Genomic DNA, 20465 nt, shown 5'->3' with positions numbered 1-20465 from the left:
GGTGCTCAGGGCCAGTGTAGAGGGCTGGGTGCAGGGGGGGAGGGCTCCAGGTAGGAGGTGAAGACTCTGGAGTGGGGCCAGGAATTAGGGGTTCAGGAGGGGCTCAGGGCTGGGGATGACTGGTTTGGAGTGGTGCTGCCCCGGAACTGTGGTGGGAAGAGAGGATTCCCCACAGCCTTCTCTTGCCGCAGCAGCTTGGAGCTGAGGGAGGAGCTCCTCTCCCTGGCAGCTCCAGCAGGTCTGGGCCGGGCTGAGGAAGGCGGTCTTCTCCCTGGCAGGCCTGGGTCAGGCCAAGAGAGGGGCTCCTCTCCCTGCCTGCCTGTGCGACCTTTGAGAGGTGGCCGCGCAACTTACAGGGAACGTAGCTCCCACTAACTTCTATTGAAGTCAGGACCTATTCTTGTGTTGAGCATCTCTGAAAATCTGAGTCTTAAATTAGAAAAGCTACAAGCAGAAGAGTGGGACAGAGGGGAAGCGGCCCTTATGATAAAATCATATTGAAGCTAAAAGGATAAATGGAAAAAAGATTTTAAATATACAGCCAGATTTTTACCTCATTTGAAAATATGAAAAAAATCTCACTGACTTAATGAACTTCAGTAGTTACTCTCGACTTTCACCACCATGCACAAGTTCAGAATCTGGCTCAAAAAGAGGGTTTCAATCAAATCTATCTTTATTCTTTGAAAATTTCTGCCATTTCTGCCCAAATAAGCCTTTCCAAAAACACCTTCAAAAAATGAATGAATCTTAAGCAGTTCCCTTGTTCCGTGTCTTTCACCATTAAAAGTCCATTCTCGCTTTTTATAAAGAAGAAAACTTTTCCCAACAAAATGCTTTGCATACTCAATATGATCTTGAGTTACATGGTCAATTCCGCTGACTTTCCAGTTCTCTGAACTATCTATATATCAGAAAAAGTACCAAGGAAAAAGCCTTAAATCAAACTAATAATTTCACAAGCAGTGTTTTTCTGACTTTGCCTACATGTAACTTTAGATCATCATCAATGGAAATATTTTTTCATCAGTTGGTGTATATGGTGAAATCAACGTTTATTGACATTTACCAATAAAAAACAAACAAACATTCTTCCAAATCTACCTATATCTAACACACCAGTAGGCTACATAAGTCACACTGCACAATTAATGGGCTGATGAATCATGCTCCTTGAGCAGTTCCAGTCAGTGAAGTTTTACATACTAATGCATCTTTAAAAGGTCTAGCTTTTTTCAATTAAATACACAAGGGAAGCAAAAGCCACACTTGCTTGGTTTGAACATCCAAAACACTTAAAAGCTTTAAATAAATTCTGAGCACATAATTTAGCCTGATACAGTGGTATTCACCTTCAAAGAGCTTTAGAAACATTATCTAATTATTCTTAACAACAAAACAGGTAGGTAACCGTTATTAAAAAATCATCCTTTCCTCAGTGAAATTTAAAAAAAACAAACAAAAAAATCAGTGCTAGGAATACGTAGTTATCACATAGCCTTGAATAAGAATCACACAAATCCTTTCTTTCCAAATCAGTAGAAAATAGTTCATGATTTGCTAAAGCAACAGAATAAGCAAAGGACAAGTTCTCAGCATATAGTCTTGCTCTTCCCCTCCTCCTCCCATATTTTATTCAAACAGAGTTGAGAGGGTTCAAAATTTGTGACTTCACAAACCACTGTCCCTTGCAGAGATGCAATCTATTCTATGGCTAAATTTCATTTAAGAGTGTTTTATGTCTATTTAACTTAAATCAGTGAGGAATCACCCCCATAAGGGGGAGGAGGAATATTTAACTAAACAAACAGATTTAATTAGATTGGTTGGACTTTTTGGGTAGACAGAGCCTTCAGAAAGGAATCTTAAAATGGCCAAGTGGAGAAGGACATTTCAGTAGAGCTTCAAATGGAGGTTTCATGAGGATTTGAAGCTCCAAAGTGAGGTTCCAAGGCAGAAGAGGAGATTCAGGTTGAGACTTAAGGCTGGATATTACTGTGGAGAAATGGGAGCTATGGCGACTACATAGTTATAGAACCTACTATCCTGGAAAGATCAAATGCACTCAAGGCTGAGACTTGACCCTATCAGACAACTGGAAGTGGTATCTATTAAAATTGCTGAGAAGATATTCTAGAGCTGACTTTCAGGAGCCTGAAGAGGATCCAAACCACGTTCCTGGCACCAGAATTAAGACACTTTCCCATGCATTCCTGTAGAAATTTTAAGATTTTATGGATTTTAGTAAAATATTAATTATTTCTCAGACCATCCATATGAAGAGAGAGTCATGTATTCAGCTTCCAGACAGAAAGCTTCAGAATGACTGGGTGGGGTGTGGCATGTGCAGAAAAATGCCCTGAACAACAGGGGCAGGATGCCATGTCAAGTAGTCTTGGGAACCCAGGGCTTCTGGCAAGAATCATTGTGGCATTTCCCACCCCCACTCCCATATCTTCCTGGCTACCTAAGCAATGAAAGACAAGTGCCAGAACACTGGAATGAAAGAAGCATCTACCTTCCAAACCTGAACACTGGGGAAATCAAAGCAAAATTATGGCAGTTTAACTTTGAAATGAAAAGCCAGCAAGTGTTGAAGCTGATATATATGCTGCCATAAAATTAGGTCAGGTCTGCATGTAATGGAGCCAAGGGAGACTGGAATGAAATGTAGTTACAGATGGTCAACAGAGGGAAGGCTGAGAATGGGATCCAGAAGTGCAAATCCATAAAATTATGAAATTCCTGACAGAAATAAATTGCATAATTATACATTTCAAAGAAATTGCCAGAGATATCCAGAGACATGGGTGGATGGGCGCTCTCTTTATGGAATGGTATAGAAATTAAAAACAAACAAACAAAAAAAAAACACTTTTGCCAGGGAGACCAGGAGTAAAGGGCCTGTAGCTCCACTACAGAGAGGGTCAAAAGCAGGAGTTTTAAGGAGCAGCTTTTAGAGGAAGCCAGAGGGGCTACTGAGAAAGTCTACACACCATAGGTTCCCTACCTTTCCCCAACCTGCTCATTGCAGAAGTCTCCTCAGTAATTTTAGCATGAGTGAGAGATTATATCTGCAGCAATAGCTGAGTGTTCAGGCCCTTTACCCCCACACACTAGACAGAAACATGCCCAAGCTGTCCACCTCAGTGCAACCAGGCCACTGGAAACCCAGTTTAAAAATGAAAAAATGGCAAATAAAAGTAATCTGACCAATCCGTCGCACATTTAGCAGCCTTACCTGTGATAATTCTTGAAATAGTTAACACTTTGTTTTCTAATGGATTCTTGCAAAACTTCTGACTTACTGCCACAAAATTCTTCCCCAACTTGCATCAGCCTGTTGTACCAAAAGACATTTTAGAAGCGATTATCCATTCAGTTAGTTTTAACAATACTGGAGGAAACAACTATTACTTAAACGCTATTGTTTCAGCTGGAATTCCCTATCTCACCTATAAGCACACATACCATGCTCATCCATCACCACAGTATTTGAACATCTAACAAACAAAGATCACCACCATGCAACACCCGGCCTACACATGGTCTAGTTTCTTCTATTGCATATTGTGGTATTTTATAAACACTCAGGGCCAGAAAGCCACAAGCAATTCAAGTGTCTGCTTGGGATCCTATGGTCCAATGCAAGCTCTGTAGCCTGTTACCTGAACCTCTCTCTCCATATCATTCTCATTGTCAAAAAAAAAAAAAAAAAGCGGGGGGGAACAGCACCCTGACCACGAGCATCACAACCCCAAAATATAGAAGCAGGAATAAAAAGGAGCTATGCCCACCTTCTGACACTTTTGGCTCCAGGTTTGGGGAGCCACTAAGAAGGCTTTTAGAGGTACAGAGAATTGCTATGAACAGCCAGGCAGATTCCTAGGCCCAACCCAGCAGCACTCCCACACAACCTAAGGGGGCGTGGGGACAGAAAGATGAATCAGCCATTTTTTTACATCTCACCCCAATCTCAAAGCTGGCCAGGTACTGAAATGGATCTCAAGGACTTTTCTGGCCAAGGATCATCAGAGTACTACAGCTCCCTTTCCAACACCCACTGTGTCTGCAGGGTGGCCCAGAAGAGTAGCTGGCTTAGAACAAATTGACTCCTGTCATGAATTACCTTGCATGCAGGGAGCCCCTTGGTGCCATATTAAGGAATCACTCCTACTCTTTGCATCACCAGAACAGTGTGAAGTGGATGGAAATTGGGGCCAGGATGTAGTTCCTATTATGTTAATGTATCATGTTATCTTATGCTAATTCAGGCCCGTCATGCAGATAGAGCAAATGGCATTATTTGCCCCATCAATATACCTGCTAATGATATCTAGTACAAAGATAAAGTCATCATATTTGAAGTTAGACATGTCTGTCCCCAGCAGATATGTTTTCACTTTCAGCTGCACATCCTATAAAAACACAAACATTTCAAAGTTAGTATTGAATCCTTACTAAATTTGTGTGCATATTACGAGTTTTTATATAGTAGCAATGACTACTCTGGAGTTCAAAATGAATGGCAGTGAGTTGAATGCATGGTTCACTAGCATGTTTTGTTGATTTCTTCAGATGTCTGACCACTCTGAACAGCAGCTTAGGGCAGTCCTCTAGAGAAACAAGGTTTGTTGAAAAGACGGTTACTCACCTTTGTAACTGTTGTTCTTCGAGATGTGTTGCTCATATCCATTCCAGTTAGGTGTGCGCACGCCGCATGCACGTTCGTCGGAAGATTTTTACCCTAGCAACACTCGGTGGGTCAGCAGGGCGCCCCTATGGTGCCGGATATATACCCCTGCCAACCCATCCGCTTTTCTGTTCCTTCTTGCCGGCTACTCCGACAGTGGGGAAGGAGGGTGGGTTTGGAATGGATATGAGCAACACATCTCGAAGAACAACAGTTACAAAGGTGAGTAACCGTCTTTTCTTCTTCGAGTGCTTGCTCATATCCATTCCAGTTAGGTGATTCCCAAGCCTTACCTAGGCGGTGGGGTCGGAGTGAGATGTTGTGGAACGTAAAACCGCGGAGCCAAAAGCAGCAGTGTCTCTGGACAGCTGGACCAGTGCGTAGTGTGATGCAAAGGTGTGGATGGAAGACCAGGTAGCCGCGCGACATATTTCCTGGATGGGAACATGGGCCAGGAAAGCGGCAGATGAGGCTTGAGCCAGCGTAGAATGGGCGGTAAGATGGCCAGTGGGAATGTGAGCCAAGTCATAGCATGTCCGGATACAGGATGTCACCCAAGATGAAATACGTTGGGAAGAGACTGGCATGCCCTTCATGTGCTCTGCGATAGCTACAAAGAGTTGAGGCAAGCGTCGGAAGGGTTTGGTCCTCTCGACATAAAAAGCGAGAGCCCTGCGGACATCCAAGGTATGCAGTTGTTGATCCCGACGTGATGAATGTGGCTTCGGGAAAAAGACTGGTAGAAAGATGTCTTGATTAACGTGGAAGGCAGAGACCACCTTTGGGAGGAATGCCAGGTGCGGTCGCAGCTGTACCCTGTCCTTGTGGAATACCGTATACGGGGGATCCGCAGTCAAATGTCTGAGTTCCGAGACTCGTCTAGCCAAGGTGATAGCGACAAGGAAGGCTGTCTTCCAGGAAAGATACAGCAGCGAGCATGTGGCTAAAGGCTCAAAGGGGGGACCCATAAGCCTAGCCAACACCAGGTTTAGATCCCAGGTAGGGGTTGAGTGCTTGACCTGAGGGTACAGCCGCTCCAAGCCCTTGAGGAATCTGGAAACTATGGGGTGAGAAAAGATTGAACTACCAGTTTCCCCAGGGTGGAAGGCAGAAATAGCTGCAAGATGCACCCTTATAGAAGAGATCGCCAGGCCTTGCTCTTTGAGGGACCATAAATAGTCCAAGATAATGGGGACTGATACATCTCCAGGGATAAAGTTACGTTGAGCGCACCAGTGGGAGAAGCGCTTCCACTTGGCAAGATATGTCGTCCGCGTGGAAGGCTTACTGCTTCCCAGCAGCAGCTGTTGTACTGAGGTGGAACAACGCAACTCAGATTGACTCAACCAGACAGCAGCCATGCTGTCAGATGAAGCGACTGCAGGTCCGGGTGGTGAAGCCTGCTGAAGTCCTGCATTAGGAGGTCTGGGCACAGTGACAGGAGGATCGGGTCTGCCACAGAGAGAGGTCAAGCAACAGGGTGTACCAATGCTGTCTCGGCCATGTCGGAGCGATCAGGATTAGTTGGGCTCTGTCCCTGTGGAGCTTGAGTAGGACTCTGTGGATGAGAGGAAAAGGTGTGAAGGCATAAAATAGGTGCCCCTTCCATGGAATTAGGAACGCATCCAAGAGGGAGCCCAGGGAGCGACCTTGCAGGAAGCAGAACACCTGGCATTTCCTGTTCTCTCGGGAGGCAAAGAGGTCTATGTGGGGAAACCCCCACTTCCGGAAGACAGAATGGAGAATGTCTGGACGGATGGACCAGTCGTGAGACAGGAAGGATCTCCTCAGTTGATCTGCCAGAGTGTTCCAGATTCCTGGGAGAAAAAAGACACTACCAGGTCTATTGAGTGGGCTATGCAAAAGTCCCATAGTTGTATCGCCTCTTGACAAAGAGGGGAAGATCGTGTTCCTCCCTGCTTGTGTATGTAACACATGGCCGTTGTGTTGTCTGTGAACACTGCAACACAACGACCCTGTAGATGGCGCTGGAACGCTTGGCACGCCAGTCAGACTGCTCTCAGTTCTCGGACATTTATGTGTAACGCCAACTCCCGAGAGGACCAAAGGCCTTCAGCGTGAAGGTGCCGCAGGTGAGCACCCCAGCCGAGAGATGACGTGTCCATTGTTAGGGACGCGGAAGGCTGTGGTGGATGGAAGGGTGGACCTGTGCACACCAGGGATGGCATCAGCCACCAGTAGAGGGAGCCGAGGATGCTCGGTGGAATTGTGAGTATAATATCTATGGCATCTCTGCCTGGACAGTATGCTGAGGCGAGCCAAGTCTGAAGTGGACGCATGCGCAGTCTGGCACGTTTTGTCACGAAAGTGCATGCAACCATGTGACCGAGGAGGCCAAGGCAGGTGCGAGCTGAGGTTGTCGGGAAGCTTTTAAGTCTTTGTATAAGTGAGACTATTGCCTGAAAATGAGGCAGAGGCAAACTGGCCATTGCAAGATTGGAGTCCAGAGTGGCCCCGATGAACTCTATCCTTTGCGTAGGCACTAGAGTAGATTTTTCCAAATTGATTATCAGGCCTAGACGCGTGAATAGGTTCTTGATAATGCTCACATGACTGGTGACTTGTGCCTCGAAGGTCCCTCGAATAAGCCAGTCGTCGAGGTACGGGAAGACATGTATTTGACGATGGAGAGAGGTGGCGACTACAGCCATAAACTTCGTGAATACCCGAGGGGCAGTAGAGAGGCCAAAGGGAAGGACCGTAAACTGATAGTATTGATGATTTACCACAAAGCGTAGATACCGTCTGTGCGGAGGGTAAATTGCAATGTGGAAATACACATCCTTCATACCAAGAGCGGCGTACCAATCTCCGGGATCCAGGGAAGGGATGATGGTCCCCAGGGATACCATGAGGAACTTGAACTTTTTCATGAATTTGTTCAGTCGTCGCAGGTCTAAGATAGGCCAGAGGCCCCCTTTCAGCTTGGGGATTAGAAAATATCGGGAATAAAACCCCTTGCCCCTTAATTCCTTCGGTACCTCCTCTATAGCTCCCATTGTAAGGAGTCTCTGAACCTTTTGCAGGAGGAGTTGCTCGTGAGAGGGGTCCCTGAAGAGGGACAGGGAGAGGGGTTGAGAGGGAGGGGGTAAAATAAACTGAAGATGGTATCCAAACTCCACCATGCGTAGGATCCAAAGATCAGAGGTTAATCAGGACCACGCAAGGAGGAACGGGGAAAGGTTTTTGTAAAACTGAAAAGGATCCTGGGAGACAATTGGTACACTGCTCTCGGGTGCACCCTCAAAAGTTTGATTGGGGTCCCGCTGTTGGCTTAGTGGGACCAGAATTGTTACCCCCTTGAGGTCCAGACTGACGTCTGCGGTTGGTACGACCTCGCCTTCTGGTAAAGTCTTGTCTTGGCCTAGGCGGGGGGTAAGGGGTCTGAGGTTGGGAACGGAAGGATCTTCTTTGAGTCTGTGGCGTATGCATTCCGAGCGAATGCATAATTACGTGATTGCCTGTCAGACTCTGTAGCCTAGGGTCCATCTTCTGTGAAAATAGGCCCTGGCCATCGAAGGGTAAGTCTTGTATAGTGTGCTGAAGTTCAGGTGGCAGGCCTGACGCTTGCAGCCATGATATACGTCGCATGGCGATTCCAGAGGTGACCGTTCTAGCTGCCGAATCGGCGGCGTCAAGCAAGGCCTGTAGGGAGGTCCTTGCTACTTTCTTTCCTTCCTCCAGTAATGCTGTAAATTCCTGGTGGGAGTCTTGCGGGACCAGCTCTGTGAACTTCCCTACCGCCTCCCAGGTGTTGTAATTGTATCTACTCAGCAGGGCTTGTTGGTTCGCTACCCTGAGTTGGAGGCCTCCCACGGAATAGATTTTCCATCCCAACAAATCCATTCGCCTAGCCCCCCTTGATTTAGGTGCAGGGGCTTGCTGGCCGTGGCACTCCTGCTCATTGACGGACTGTACAACCAATGAACAGGGGGCGGGGTGGACATAAGTATTCATACCCTTTGGAGGGCACCATGTATTTCCATTCGACCCCTCTGGCTGTGGACGGGATAGATGTCGGGGATTGCCAGATGGTGTCTGCCTTAGACTGGATCGAACGAATGAACAGTAGGGCCACTCTGGTTGGTGCCTCCGCCGACAATATACTTATCACCGGGTCCTCTACCTCTGGAACTTCCTCTACTGGCAAGTTGATATTCCGGGCGACACGCTGCAGGAGGTCCTGGTGTGACCGGAGGTCAATTGGAGGCGGGCCCAACGATGATGTCCTCGCTACCGCCTCATCCAGAGAAGAGGAGGAGGAAAGTCCCGGGACGAGCGGGTCCTGTACTGACTCCTGATCCTGGGGGACATCCAAAGCCGGGAGATTGTGGAGGTCTGGTGAGGGGACAGGCGCTTTCTCCGTACCAGAAGGGGGAGGTCAGCTGACAGTGGCCTCTGGCACGCGGTGTTCTGAAGGGACAGAACGTGATGGCACAGCGGGTTCACCTTGGGCTTGGTGATAAGCCCAAGGCGTCCAAAACGACCACTGATGAGGTCCTTCGTCCGGACCGTGGGATCCTTGGGCGACCCTGCTGTGATTATCCGAATCCTCTTAGGAAGCACTGCCCGCATGGGATGATACAGATGGATGACAAGGCGGCCACGGAGGAGCTGAGACCATTTGGGGAAGGTCTCTGCGTCTATTCGATTCGTCTCTGCATGGCACCGGAGAACAGTACCTGGAGTCGTACCGGCACCAAGAGCGAGACCAGGACCTGCGACCGGCATGGCGCCAGGAGGTCGACCGGCGCCTTCAATCCCCACGTCGAGATCGGCTGCGAGAGGTACAGTGCCACGAGTGGTGCTAGGACCTGGATCAGTGCCACGAGTACAACCAGTACCTAGATGGAGAGCGGTACCGGGACCGCGAGCGGCGTTGGGACTGGGATCGATGATGGGACCGAGAGTGTCTGCGGGGCCTGGATCGTGACCAGCAACGTTCGGTGGTGCTGGGCGAGGATGGTCTCAGCAGTGCTGGCTTGCCTAATGATTGAACAACCTGCACCGGCGATGCCGGGGGTTGAGGCAGCTTGGGCTCCATCAAGGCAATCAACTCTTTTGCCGTAGAGAACGTCTCCGGCATGAAGGGCACGATAAGCTCAACCACGGCGTGTGCCAGGGAGCTGGTAGGCACCGGACTCGACGGCTCACGCGAGACCAGAATCAACGGTGCAGAAGACGTCGGTGCTGTGGCAGTTGACGGTACCGGGCAGTCCGACTTAGTTAGGAGCTCTAACTGCGGCGTAGACACAGGAGCCGCAGAAGTCTTATGCTTCTTGATCCCTGGGGAGAGAGCGGTGCCAGGCAGGGGCCTGAGACAGTGATGGCTGGTGCCAAGTAGCCTTCACGGTGCCCGTGCACTCCGGTGCGGAAGAGACACTTGTCCTCGTGCAGCAGTCTGTGCCGAAGATGGAGGAGTTAGCGCTGCCTCCATCAGGAGTTGCTTGAGACGAGTGTCCCACTCCTTTTTCGTCCGGGGCTTGAAAGCCTTGCAGATGCAGCACTTGTCTGCGAGGTGGGATTCGCCCAAGCACTTGAGACAGGAGTCATGAGGGTCTTCTGTAGGTATTGGCCTATGACAGGCCGAGCACAGTTTGAAGCCCGGTGAGCCAGGCATGGGCCCCGGTACCGAGTGAGGGGAACGGGCTAATCCCCGATCTCTCTTAACTATATACAATAACTACTACAAAGAATTAATAAAAACTAACTAGAAATATAGAACAGTGAACTATATACACAAAAACCATTAGAAACGAGCAAAGAGCTAGGGAGGTGGAGACCAGCTAAGCCGCGCGCCACTGTTCCAACGACTGACACAGGCGGTAAGAAGGAACTGAGGGGCGGATGGGTCGGCAGGGGTATATATCCGGCACCACAGCGGCGCCATTCCAGGGGGCACCCTGCCAACCCACCGAGTGTTGCTAGGGTAAAAATCTTCCAACGAACGTGCACGCGGGGCGAACACCCCTAACTGGAATGGATATGAACAAGCACTCGAAGAAGAACTGATCATTTTCATTAGTATACGTGAACTTTCTTTGGCTTTCACATCATATCATTAGTTCACTAGTCAAAAATAGTTTCTTGCAACTTTCAGTAATGCAGTGTTAATCCAAACATGAGATGCCAAGATTGTTGTTGATAGTGATTTAAAGAATGCTTTGGGTTATTGCCACTCCAGGCAAATCACACAAGGTTCAGAGCTTTGGCATACAAAATTTTGGGTGTTTATTGAAAACCTTTGGGCTAGTAATCAGGTTAGAACTATCATGAGAACAGATAGGCTCACAAGATTTCTGGTTTTCCCTAAACCTTACTGACAGAATGACATAGCCCTGTATTTCAATATTTCCTCTTCCAGCTGATACCAGGAAGGGAAGAGCTGCAAATGTACTACACTCAGCTGTATATGAACAGCTTTAAGAACCTTAAAAAAAAGAATCCCTCACCTTGTTACTGATGCTCTAAAGATTATTACTCTTAACATGTCATACCATTTTATGATGTGTCTTCAGTGTAATGATGGGGACTCATGAAAAAGTTCTATTCATCTCTTCAAATACTGCTTCCAAAACTGTATATAGCTACTTACACACACAGAGTATGTGCTTAAAATATCAAAAGTCTTGGTTTAAATTAAATGCAAAACTTCAGAGTTAAAAACATATATATTATCCTGAATTCATACCACTCGGCTTCAGCCCAGCCGGTAGAAAACATAATCCCCTGATTTAAACCCTTATGAGACTTGGCAGTATTTGCTGAAATACTTGAACTTGTTCTGCTGATGCATAACGTGGTCTTTTAGTCCACTTTGAAATGTTCTGTATGTTGTTACTTTAAAACAAACTATCGAAACTCATTTATGTTATGTGAGTTGTTCATGTGTGCGCGCACTTCCTTCTTTTCATCTTGCCAGAGCTATGGATGTGAGACTGCAGACAAGAAATGAGCTGGTCTTGCCTATTACATAATAGTCTCCCTACTACAAAAATTAGCACCACTATTGGTGCTCCTGTTGGCATTCTAACCCAAGAACTGGCTGTGTTCGGAGAACGAGCCATCCTTTTCACCCTATAATTCCTTTAAATTATTTTAATTTCTATTTATCTACAGTAGTTTGATTTCTAACAAAGATCATCATATAAGATTTATACTTTGTATTTGGAGAAGAGTATGTTTAGACAATCCAAAACAAACCTGCCATATTCGTGAAAGTCCATGTTCTAATTTCTTTTGTACATAGCTTCGGTCAAAATTGGTCTCCTCAGCTCCAATCACATTGTTGCCATCTGAAACTGAAATTGGAAGATTATTGGAAATAACCATACTATCTTGAAACCTAACTTTTAGACTAAATGAACCTACTGCCTCTAAGTTGGCCTACGGGGTTGAGACTAGATAATGGCTAACTTTGTTTCTCTGTAGTTGAAAAAAAGTCTGAACTTTTAAAGGGACAGCAATAAAATCTTTAAAAAGAAAAAACAGACAAAGTTATGTTTGGCTAAGAAAACACAATATCCCATTCCATAAAACCAACTAAGATAAAAAGGTAACTGACATACATGTTTCAAATGGAGGGGGGATATAGATTGTCTAATCTAAATATCAGCCACTCTCTACTACGAAATATTCCCTAATGTAGTCTAGCTTTGTAAAGAAGAACCACTAGTTGAAAAAAATGTAGAAATAAGGTTTCCAACGTGTGTCCAGCAGTATACACTGGCTGAATGTTTGGAGAAAGACCATGCAATCTTTGCTCCACTGAGCAATGCCAGCAGTACTGTATACTTGGCTTCTTTCTCCCATTTTTCTCTCCATGCATTTTTCCACAGTACATCTGCACATGAAACAATCTTGTAATCCCAAGACCAAGACATTTTTCTCATTCAAATCCAATCTATTCAATTCAGACTCTTGTACAGCACTCGTTACCAGACCCATCTTACCACAATCCTTCTCCAGGAACTTTAAGGCAATCTTTTGGGTATTATGGACCCAAGCCATTGAGTGATTTGAAGATAAGGCCTTGGATATGGTATCTATGGAGAGCCAAAAGGACAGGTCTGATGTATTCAAGCTATGCTGTTTTCCTCAGGAGATGGGCTGATAAATTTCATACTACTTGGACTTTGCTGAAAGTTGACTGTTTTGTGAGCAGATAGACACAAACTGCTGTAGTCCAGCCAGAAGCGGGGGGGGAAGAGGGGGAGAAGAGAAGTATCTCTGAGGCTAGATCTAATCTGCCAGGAGGGAACACAGTTTACTGGCCAGTCAACGAGGATAGATCACATCATTTGAAAATGCTACTATATATCTTAGCACCAACAAGGAATCCAGGAGCACTCCTGACTGCAGACCAAACTGTGTAGTCGTGATTGCACATCTTACACATATGGAGACTACACTATGGCTGTGCACTCCTCAGAATGCTTTCCTCTCCCATCCAGCATACCACGTCCATGTTGCTCAGATTCAGAGTCAACCAATTGCTCCTAATACATAAACTGATCTCATCTAAGGACTGGGCCAGTTTTTTGACAGTGTTATCTCTTCTGAAAGATAAGTTCCAGCAATATGCAGATAACCTACTTAAGTCCATATCCTATTAGTTCTTCGAGTTATATACAAGACTCAGCAAAGGAAAAAAAAAGGGGTGTCTGATGGAGCTGTGCAGATTCCCATCACTATATTCTGGATACATCAATCCAGTAAAGACTCATACCTATTTAGTGCCTTCCATTGGACCCATGCCTCCCCTCTCAGACAGAAAAGCAGTTTCTTTTGATCATCTGCGTTGAATATTGCAGAGGGGTTCAGGAGAAGGAGAACCAATGTCTTCTCTCCATCAAGAGATCATCCATGAGCACTGTTAATGATGTTTCTATTCCTAGTCCTGGCCTGAATCCAGAATTTGTCAAGTCTAAGATTTTTTTTTGTATTTAGATAAATAAGCGTGAAACTAATCTATGAACTCGCTTATGAATGGGAGGTCTGATAATGGGCAATAATTAGCCACAACTGATAGGCAACATGGGTTTCTTCAGTACTGGTCGGCAGTACTATTGCACATTAGAACAAGGAAGGGAAGATAAACTCTCACCTAATTCAGTGAGGGTATTTTGGACAGCAGAGACACCAGTTGTTGGTGACACTCTTTCACTAACCAGGAAAGGCATGGATTGTATTCTTAAGTTTTTTGGCCAAGTATCTTTCGGTGTCCCCAGTACTTTTTGTGGAATGAGTAGTAAATTAGTATATTGATATAATAGACATCACAGAAACTTGGTGGAATGAGGATAATCAATGGGACACAGTAATACCAGGGTACAAAATATATCAGAAGGACAGACTAGGTCGTACTCTTGAGGAAGTGGCACTATATGTGAAAAAAAGTGTAGAGTCAAATGAAGTAAAAGATGTTAAATGAACCAAACTAGACTATGGAATCTCTATGGATAGTAATCCCATGCTTGAATAAGAAGAATATAGCAGTAGGGATATACTACCGACCACCTGAACCAGGATGGTGATAGTGACTATGAAATTCTCAGGGAGATTAGAGAGGCTACAAAAATTTAAAAAAACTCATTAATAATGGGGGATTTCAACTATCCCCATATTAACTAAATATATCACCTCAGGACTGGATGCAGACAAAGTTTCTTGACACTTCTTGGACTGCAGCTAATCCTGGAACCCATAAGAGGAGAGGCAATTCTTGATTCAGTTCTAAGTGGAGCACAGGATCTGGTCCAAGAGGTGAACAGAGCTGAACCACTTGGAGACCATAATATAATAAAATTTAACATCCCAGGGGGGAGAAGGGGGAAGAAGACACAACACATCAAAGCAGACCACCATAACAGAGTTTATCAGAAAAGGGAACTACACAAAAATGAGGAACTTAGTTAAACAGAAATTAAAAAAGACAGTGCCGAAAGTGAAATCCCTGCAAGCTGCATGGAAACTTTTTATAAATATCACAACAGAGGTTTAATTTAAATGTATACCACAAATTAAAAACATGGTAAGATGACCAAAACAGTGCCACTTTGGCTGAACAACAAAGTAAAAGAAGCAGTTAATGACATCCTTTAAAAAGTGGAAGTTAAATCCTATTGAGGAAAATAGAAAGGAGCATAAATTCTGGCAAGTGATGTGTAAAAATATAATTAAGAAGGCCAAAAAAGAATTTGAAGAACAGTTAGTCAAAGACTCAAAAATGTTTTGCTGTTAATTTTTAAGTACATCAGAAGAAGGAAGCCTGCTAATCCACTGTTGGGGTCACTGGACTATTGAAATGCACTAAAGGAAGATACAGTCATTACAGAAAAACTCAATTAATTCTTTGCATTAGTCTTCACAGCTGAGATTGTGAGGGAGGTTCTCAAACCTGAGTTGTTCTTTTTAGGTTATGAATCTGAGAAACTGTCCCAGATAGAGGTATCCTTAGAGGAGGTTTTGGAACAAATTGATAAATTAAACAGTAATAAGTCACCAGGACCAGATGGTATTCACCAAGAGTCCTGAAGGAATCCAAATGTGAAATTGCAGAACTATGAACTGTGGTATGGAATTCACTGAAATCAGCTTCTGTACGAAATGACTGGAGGATAGCTAATTGATATTTTAAAAAAAAAAAAAAAAAAAAAAAAAAAAAAAAAAAAAAAAAAAAAGACTCCAGAGGCAATTCCGGCAATTACAGGCCAGTAAGTCTAATTTCAGCACCAGGCAAACTGGTTAAAACAATACTAAAAAACAGAATTATCAGACACATAGATGAATACAAAATGTTGGGGAAGATTCAGCATGGTTCTAGTAAAGGGAAATCATGCTTCACCAATCTACTAGAATTTCTTGAGGGGGGGTCAACAAGCATGTGGACAAGGGTGATCCAGTGGATATAGAGTAGTTGGACTTTCAGAAGGCCTTTGACAGGGTCCCTCCTCACCAAAGGCTCTTAAGCAAAATAAGCTGTCATGTCATAAGAGGGAAGGTCCTCTTATGGATTAGTAACTGGTTAAAAGAAAGGAAACAAAGGGTAGGAATAAATGGTCAGTTTTCAAAATAGAGAGGAAAATAGTGGTATCCTCCAGGGGTCTATACTGTGACCAGTCCTGTTCAACACAGTCATAAATGATCTGGAAAAAGGGTGACGTGGCAAAATTTCTAGATTATACAAAACTACTCAAGATAGTTAAGTCCCAAGCAGACTGCGAAGAGTCACAAAAGGTCTCTCTCAAAACTGGGTGACTCAGCAACAAAACGGCAGATGAAATTCAATGCTGATAACGGCAAAGTAATGCACACTGGAAAACATAATCCCAACTATACATATAAAAATGATAGGATCTAAATTAGCTGTTACCACTCAAGAAAGATCTTGGAGTCATAGTGGATAGTTCTCTGAAAATATCCACTCATGTGCAGCAGCAATCAAAAATTCTAAGAGAGGGTGGGCTAGATAAGAAAACAGAAAATATTATATTGCCTTTATTAAGTCCATGGTACACACCCCACATCTTGAATATTGCATGCAGATCTGGTCGCTCTATATCAAAAACAATATATTGGAATTGGAAAAAGTACAGAAAAGGGCAACAAAAATGATGAGGGGTATGGAACAGCTTTCCATAGGAGGAGAGATTACTAGGAGTGAGACTTTTCAGCTTGGAAAAGAGACGACTAAAGTGGGATATGACAGAGGTATATAAAATCATGACTGCTGTGGAGAAAGTGAATAAGGAATGTTATTTATTCCTTCTCATAACACAAGAACTAACGATTACCAAATAAAATTAATAGGCAGCAGGCTTAAAAACAAACAAAAGGAAGTATTTCTTCATACAACGCACACTCAACCGGTAGAACTCTGCCAGAGGATGTTGTGAAGACCAAGACTATAATAGGGATTAAAGATGAATTAGGTAAGTTCATGGAGGATAAGTCCACCAATAGCTATTAGACAGGATGGGCAGGGATTCAAAACCATGCTCTCAAGTGTCCCTAGTCTTTGTTGGCTAGAAGCTGGGAATGGGCAACAGGGGATGGATCACTTGATGATTACCTGTTCTGTTAATTCCTTCTAAAGCACCTGGCATTGGCCACTGTCGGAAGACAAGATTCTGGGCTAGATGGACCATTTGTCTGACCCAGTATGGCCATTATATTCTCTCAGTCATGCTCGGAAATACTAACCCAGGTCAGTGATCCGCTTCACTGTTCCAATACTAAGCAGGTCTTCCCTCACCCCTCCCAATGCATCTGTTCTTTTCTGTATTGGTCCTTTGCAAAGCAAGATTCTTAAGGGAAAAAAAAAAGTCCGTGTGTCTTACACATCACTGACTACTTTTATTGAAGTAAAAAATAAGGAAGAATACAAATCTGGCTCTTGCAGAGCAAAAATCAAAATTTGCAATACAAATACACTGTAAAGACATGTAAATTGTCAGCTGAAATATCATTCCAAGCCCATTTCAGACACAGTCAACATCTTGGCCAAATGAACAAAGGTGAGTAATGTGGCTCTGGAAAGGGACACTGCGCTACTTAACTTTCCCTCAAATGGGAAGTTATTTGGGGTACTGGATACAGTGCTCTATCACCATCCTGACTGCTGACATTCAGAGAGTTTTGCATGTGGGCTAGTGGCTTGGACAGAGAAGAGTTAAACTAATTTCACTGAGAACCTTGAACCCAATGAAGCTTAAGCCTTAGGCTACTTCGGAGGCTAATAGAACAGGAACACAGCAACAACAACACAGTAACATATACACTAGAGACGTAAAACCCTTAGAGCTTTAATTCCTTAAGCAATTAAGTTAACTGTTCTCTCCTGGTAAAAAGAATAAAAATAAATTGTAGAATTTGGTCGCATTTACATATTCAGTTCAGGAACAGCAACTACAACATTCAAATTTGTCAGCTTAAATTAATGGCATTATTTGTGTAAGGAAGGCACTCTGGATATGGCCCCTAGTTATTTGTATTAAAATAAAAGACATTTACACCAAAATACATTAATTTTACCCATTTTTCCCATAACCATTCTGCCATTTTCTCTTAATGGAAAGAAATGTCCTATGAAATGTCATGATAAAACAAACAAACAAACAATCTCCTTACTCTGTAGATATCTAAACTAAAGTTTAATACCCACGTCCAAAAAATTAATATTGTTCTCATGAAGGCAGCAATTCTGAGTGACAAATGTACCTGCTTGAGCTAAGTGATTTACCATGCAAGATTCAGCCAAGGTATAAACATGAAGAATGAACCACGCGGCTAACTACATACCAAACAGATGCATCTTTTTCTCCGGATCAGAGTAATGTAAATAAATATTGCAGTCACTACATGTTCTTTAGAAGTTACTGAGACTTACTCTGCTGTGGTATAATTCTGAAGAGACAAATCAAGTCTGAGTTACAGGTCAACTTGTCTTTGACCTACTTACAACACTAGGCCAACAATGCCTGACTTCGGCTAAAATGTTGGTCATCTCTGTTGCCAAACATGAGGGGAAATGGATGGGTAGGTGGAATGATACCGAATAGATGTCTAGTACACAGAGGGTCATAGCTATACACTTTTATTAATAAAGTTTCTGAGGCTCTTATTTTGAACCCCATCAGGCTGGATGGGTTTTGGTCTTTTACCCAATATTATGGGGAGCTATTTCTCACATGCAGCTGCATGAATTTGAAATCACCTCCTTTTGTGCTAAGTGTTAAATAAAAAACTTCTAAAAGGAATGCAAAGGCATTTTGTTTTATGGAATTTGGAACAGATGGCAAAATATGTAACTGTGCATGATTTCAGGTGAAGGTAAAAATCAAACACACCTGGAGATCTATTCTTCTAGATATCTGATTTAGGTATACAAGGTCTCCAGTTTCCCACAAAAATTTTTACTTGGTAAACTTAGTAAAGTTTTGCTTCAGTCATGGGAATAAAAAAGGTTTTTTTTGTTGCCTCCTTGCTAGACAGGCATGCCTCAAACCATTTCCATCTAGATTCATTCTCTGAAACTTCCTCCGCCTTTGCTAGATAATAAAAGCTTTTTTCTAATAACCCAAGTTCGAGAATGAATTTTGGAAGCTGTCTTTTAAACTCTTTCCTCTCCTGTAATTTTGCTAGTTCTTTTCTCTTTACAGATGTGATGCATAGGTCCAGATCCTGTAAAGGCCTATTCATGTGATTAACTTCCCATAACAGTATATAATGTGAAACAGATGTGCAAACCTTTTCAGGATTGGAGCCTTCCTTTCTTGATCGCTTTTTTGACCGTGGAAGTTTTAAGAGATTACCTCAGAAGGAACAAAACTATTTGTAGTCAACATCGAATTTGGCTCCTAAATTTGAAAGAAACTTTATAGTAGTTCACCAAATGTTTACTAGGCATTTGGCATTGCAAGCTCTGTCTTATATAGCCAGCCTCATATACCATACAAAAAGTTCTGATTGTTTTGGGTTAAAGAGTTTTGTGTCATTTTAAAATTGTTGTATAATGTAAATATTTATCTGATGATAATGCTGAAATGCCAATCCAAGATTGGGACTTTATACTATTTGTACAATGCCTAGCACAAATGGGGCCCTGATCCCTGACTGAGATCTTTATGTACTACCATGATAGCAATAAATTGTGTTGGACACTGTACAAAGAATCTCTGCCTTGGAGGGACTGCAATCTAAAACATGCCATCTAAAACCTGGGTTTTGTTAACATCTATTTAACTGAAATGACCTATAAACAATAGAAAGAAAAAATTTCTTAGTTAAGATTCCACAATCCCTACTCTTTCAATTACATGCTGGGAAAATTAACAGTAAACATCCAAGACCTCTAAAGAATCCTTCTGCAAAACCTTAGAAAAGTAATCACACAGGATTACTTTCGGGTTATCTTTGTAAATCATGAAGCAGCTAAAAAAGCGCACAAGCCTATTTCCCCCCCCCTTGCATATTTGTGAGTCGACTTTAAATATGTTTTTGAAAAATAGTATGGACTATTAAATATTACAGACAAAAACGATCAGGCCAGTTAAATCTGAAGTGCACAGCAGCGTAAAAGCATATTTTTATATGATGATCAAGCATCACTTTTCCGGGATAAAAATACCTAAGTTTGTCAAATTTATGATCTGACATGAACTTATATGCAAAAGTGAAATTACAGAAAAAGTAGCAATGATTAGAGTGACTCAGAATGCCATTGTAGGCTGCAGTGGTTATAAATTTAATTCACTAAATTTATTTTGACTTAGATTTAACAAACTATATATAATGTTAATCATGTATGAGCTTTCAAATATTACATTTTTGCCAATTTATCAGATGTGATCACTCAGGAATAATAGTTCTATTGTAATAAAATAGAAAATTTTCATTATAATTTACTGCTCGGTTATATGACAGTATTCAACAATGAAATCTGATTGCTTTATTTCCCATTTAATGTGAAATGCTAACATATTAACATGCCATAAAAATATGTTTTAGGATGTATGTGTTTGTATCTAGTGTTAGCCATCTGTTTATCTTCATTAGTTAATCTTATTTTTAAGGTTTTTTTTCTAAACTGGTCCTAAAAAAAAATTCTCTAAAGGCAAACTAACACTGTGAACCAGAAAAAAAATATTTTCTTGCCTTAGGAGCTGATCTTGCAACCTACACTCACACAGTCATTTTTACTTGCAATTCCACTGAGCTCAATGGGGTTACCTGGGTAAGAACAACTCTC

The 20465-nt window shown here is 43.1% G+C and overlaps 1 protein-coding gene across 2 annotated transcripts in view; it reads right to left on the bottom strand.

The window, feature by feature from the left end:
• The window catches only part of VPS50 (VPS50 subunit of EARP/GARPII complex), a 177751-nt gene that overhangs the window by 93603 nt on the left and 63683 nt on the right, over positions 1 to 20465 (bottom strand). For both annotated transcript variants that reach the window (XM_030550571.1, XM_030550572.1), the window contains exons 14-16: positions 11918 to 12015; positions 4324 to 4418; positions 3242 to 3340 (exon numbers count right to left, since the gene is read on the bottom strand). In XM_030550571.1, coding sequence (XP_030406431.1) covers positions 3242 to 3340; positions 4324 to 4418; positions 11918 to 12015 — 292 coding nt within the window. The remainder of the gene's footprint in view (positions 1 to 3241; positions 3341 to 4323; positions 4419 to 11917; positions 12016 to 20465) is intronic.

The sequence above is a fragment of the Gopherus evgoodei genome, chromosome 2, assembly GCF_007399415.2.
Source record: "Gopherus evgoodei ecotype Sinaloan lineage chromosome 2, rGopEvg1_v1.p, whole genome shotgun sequence".
Lineage (NCBI taxonomy): Eukaryota > Metazoa > Chordata > Testudines > Testudinidae > Gopherus > Gopherus evgoodei.
The sequence above is the reverse complement of the archived record's forward strand: the minus strand, read 5'-3'. Positions and strand labels throughout refer to the sequence as shown.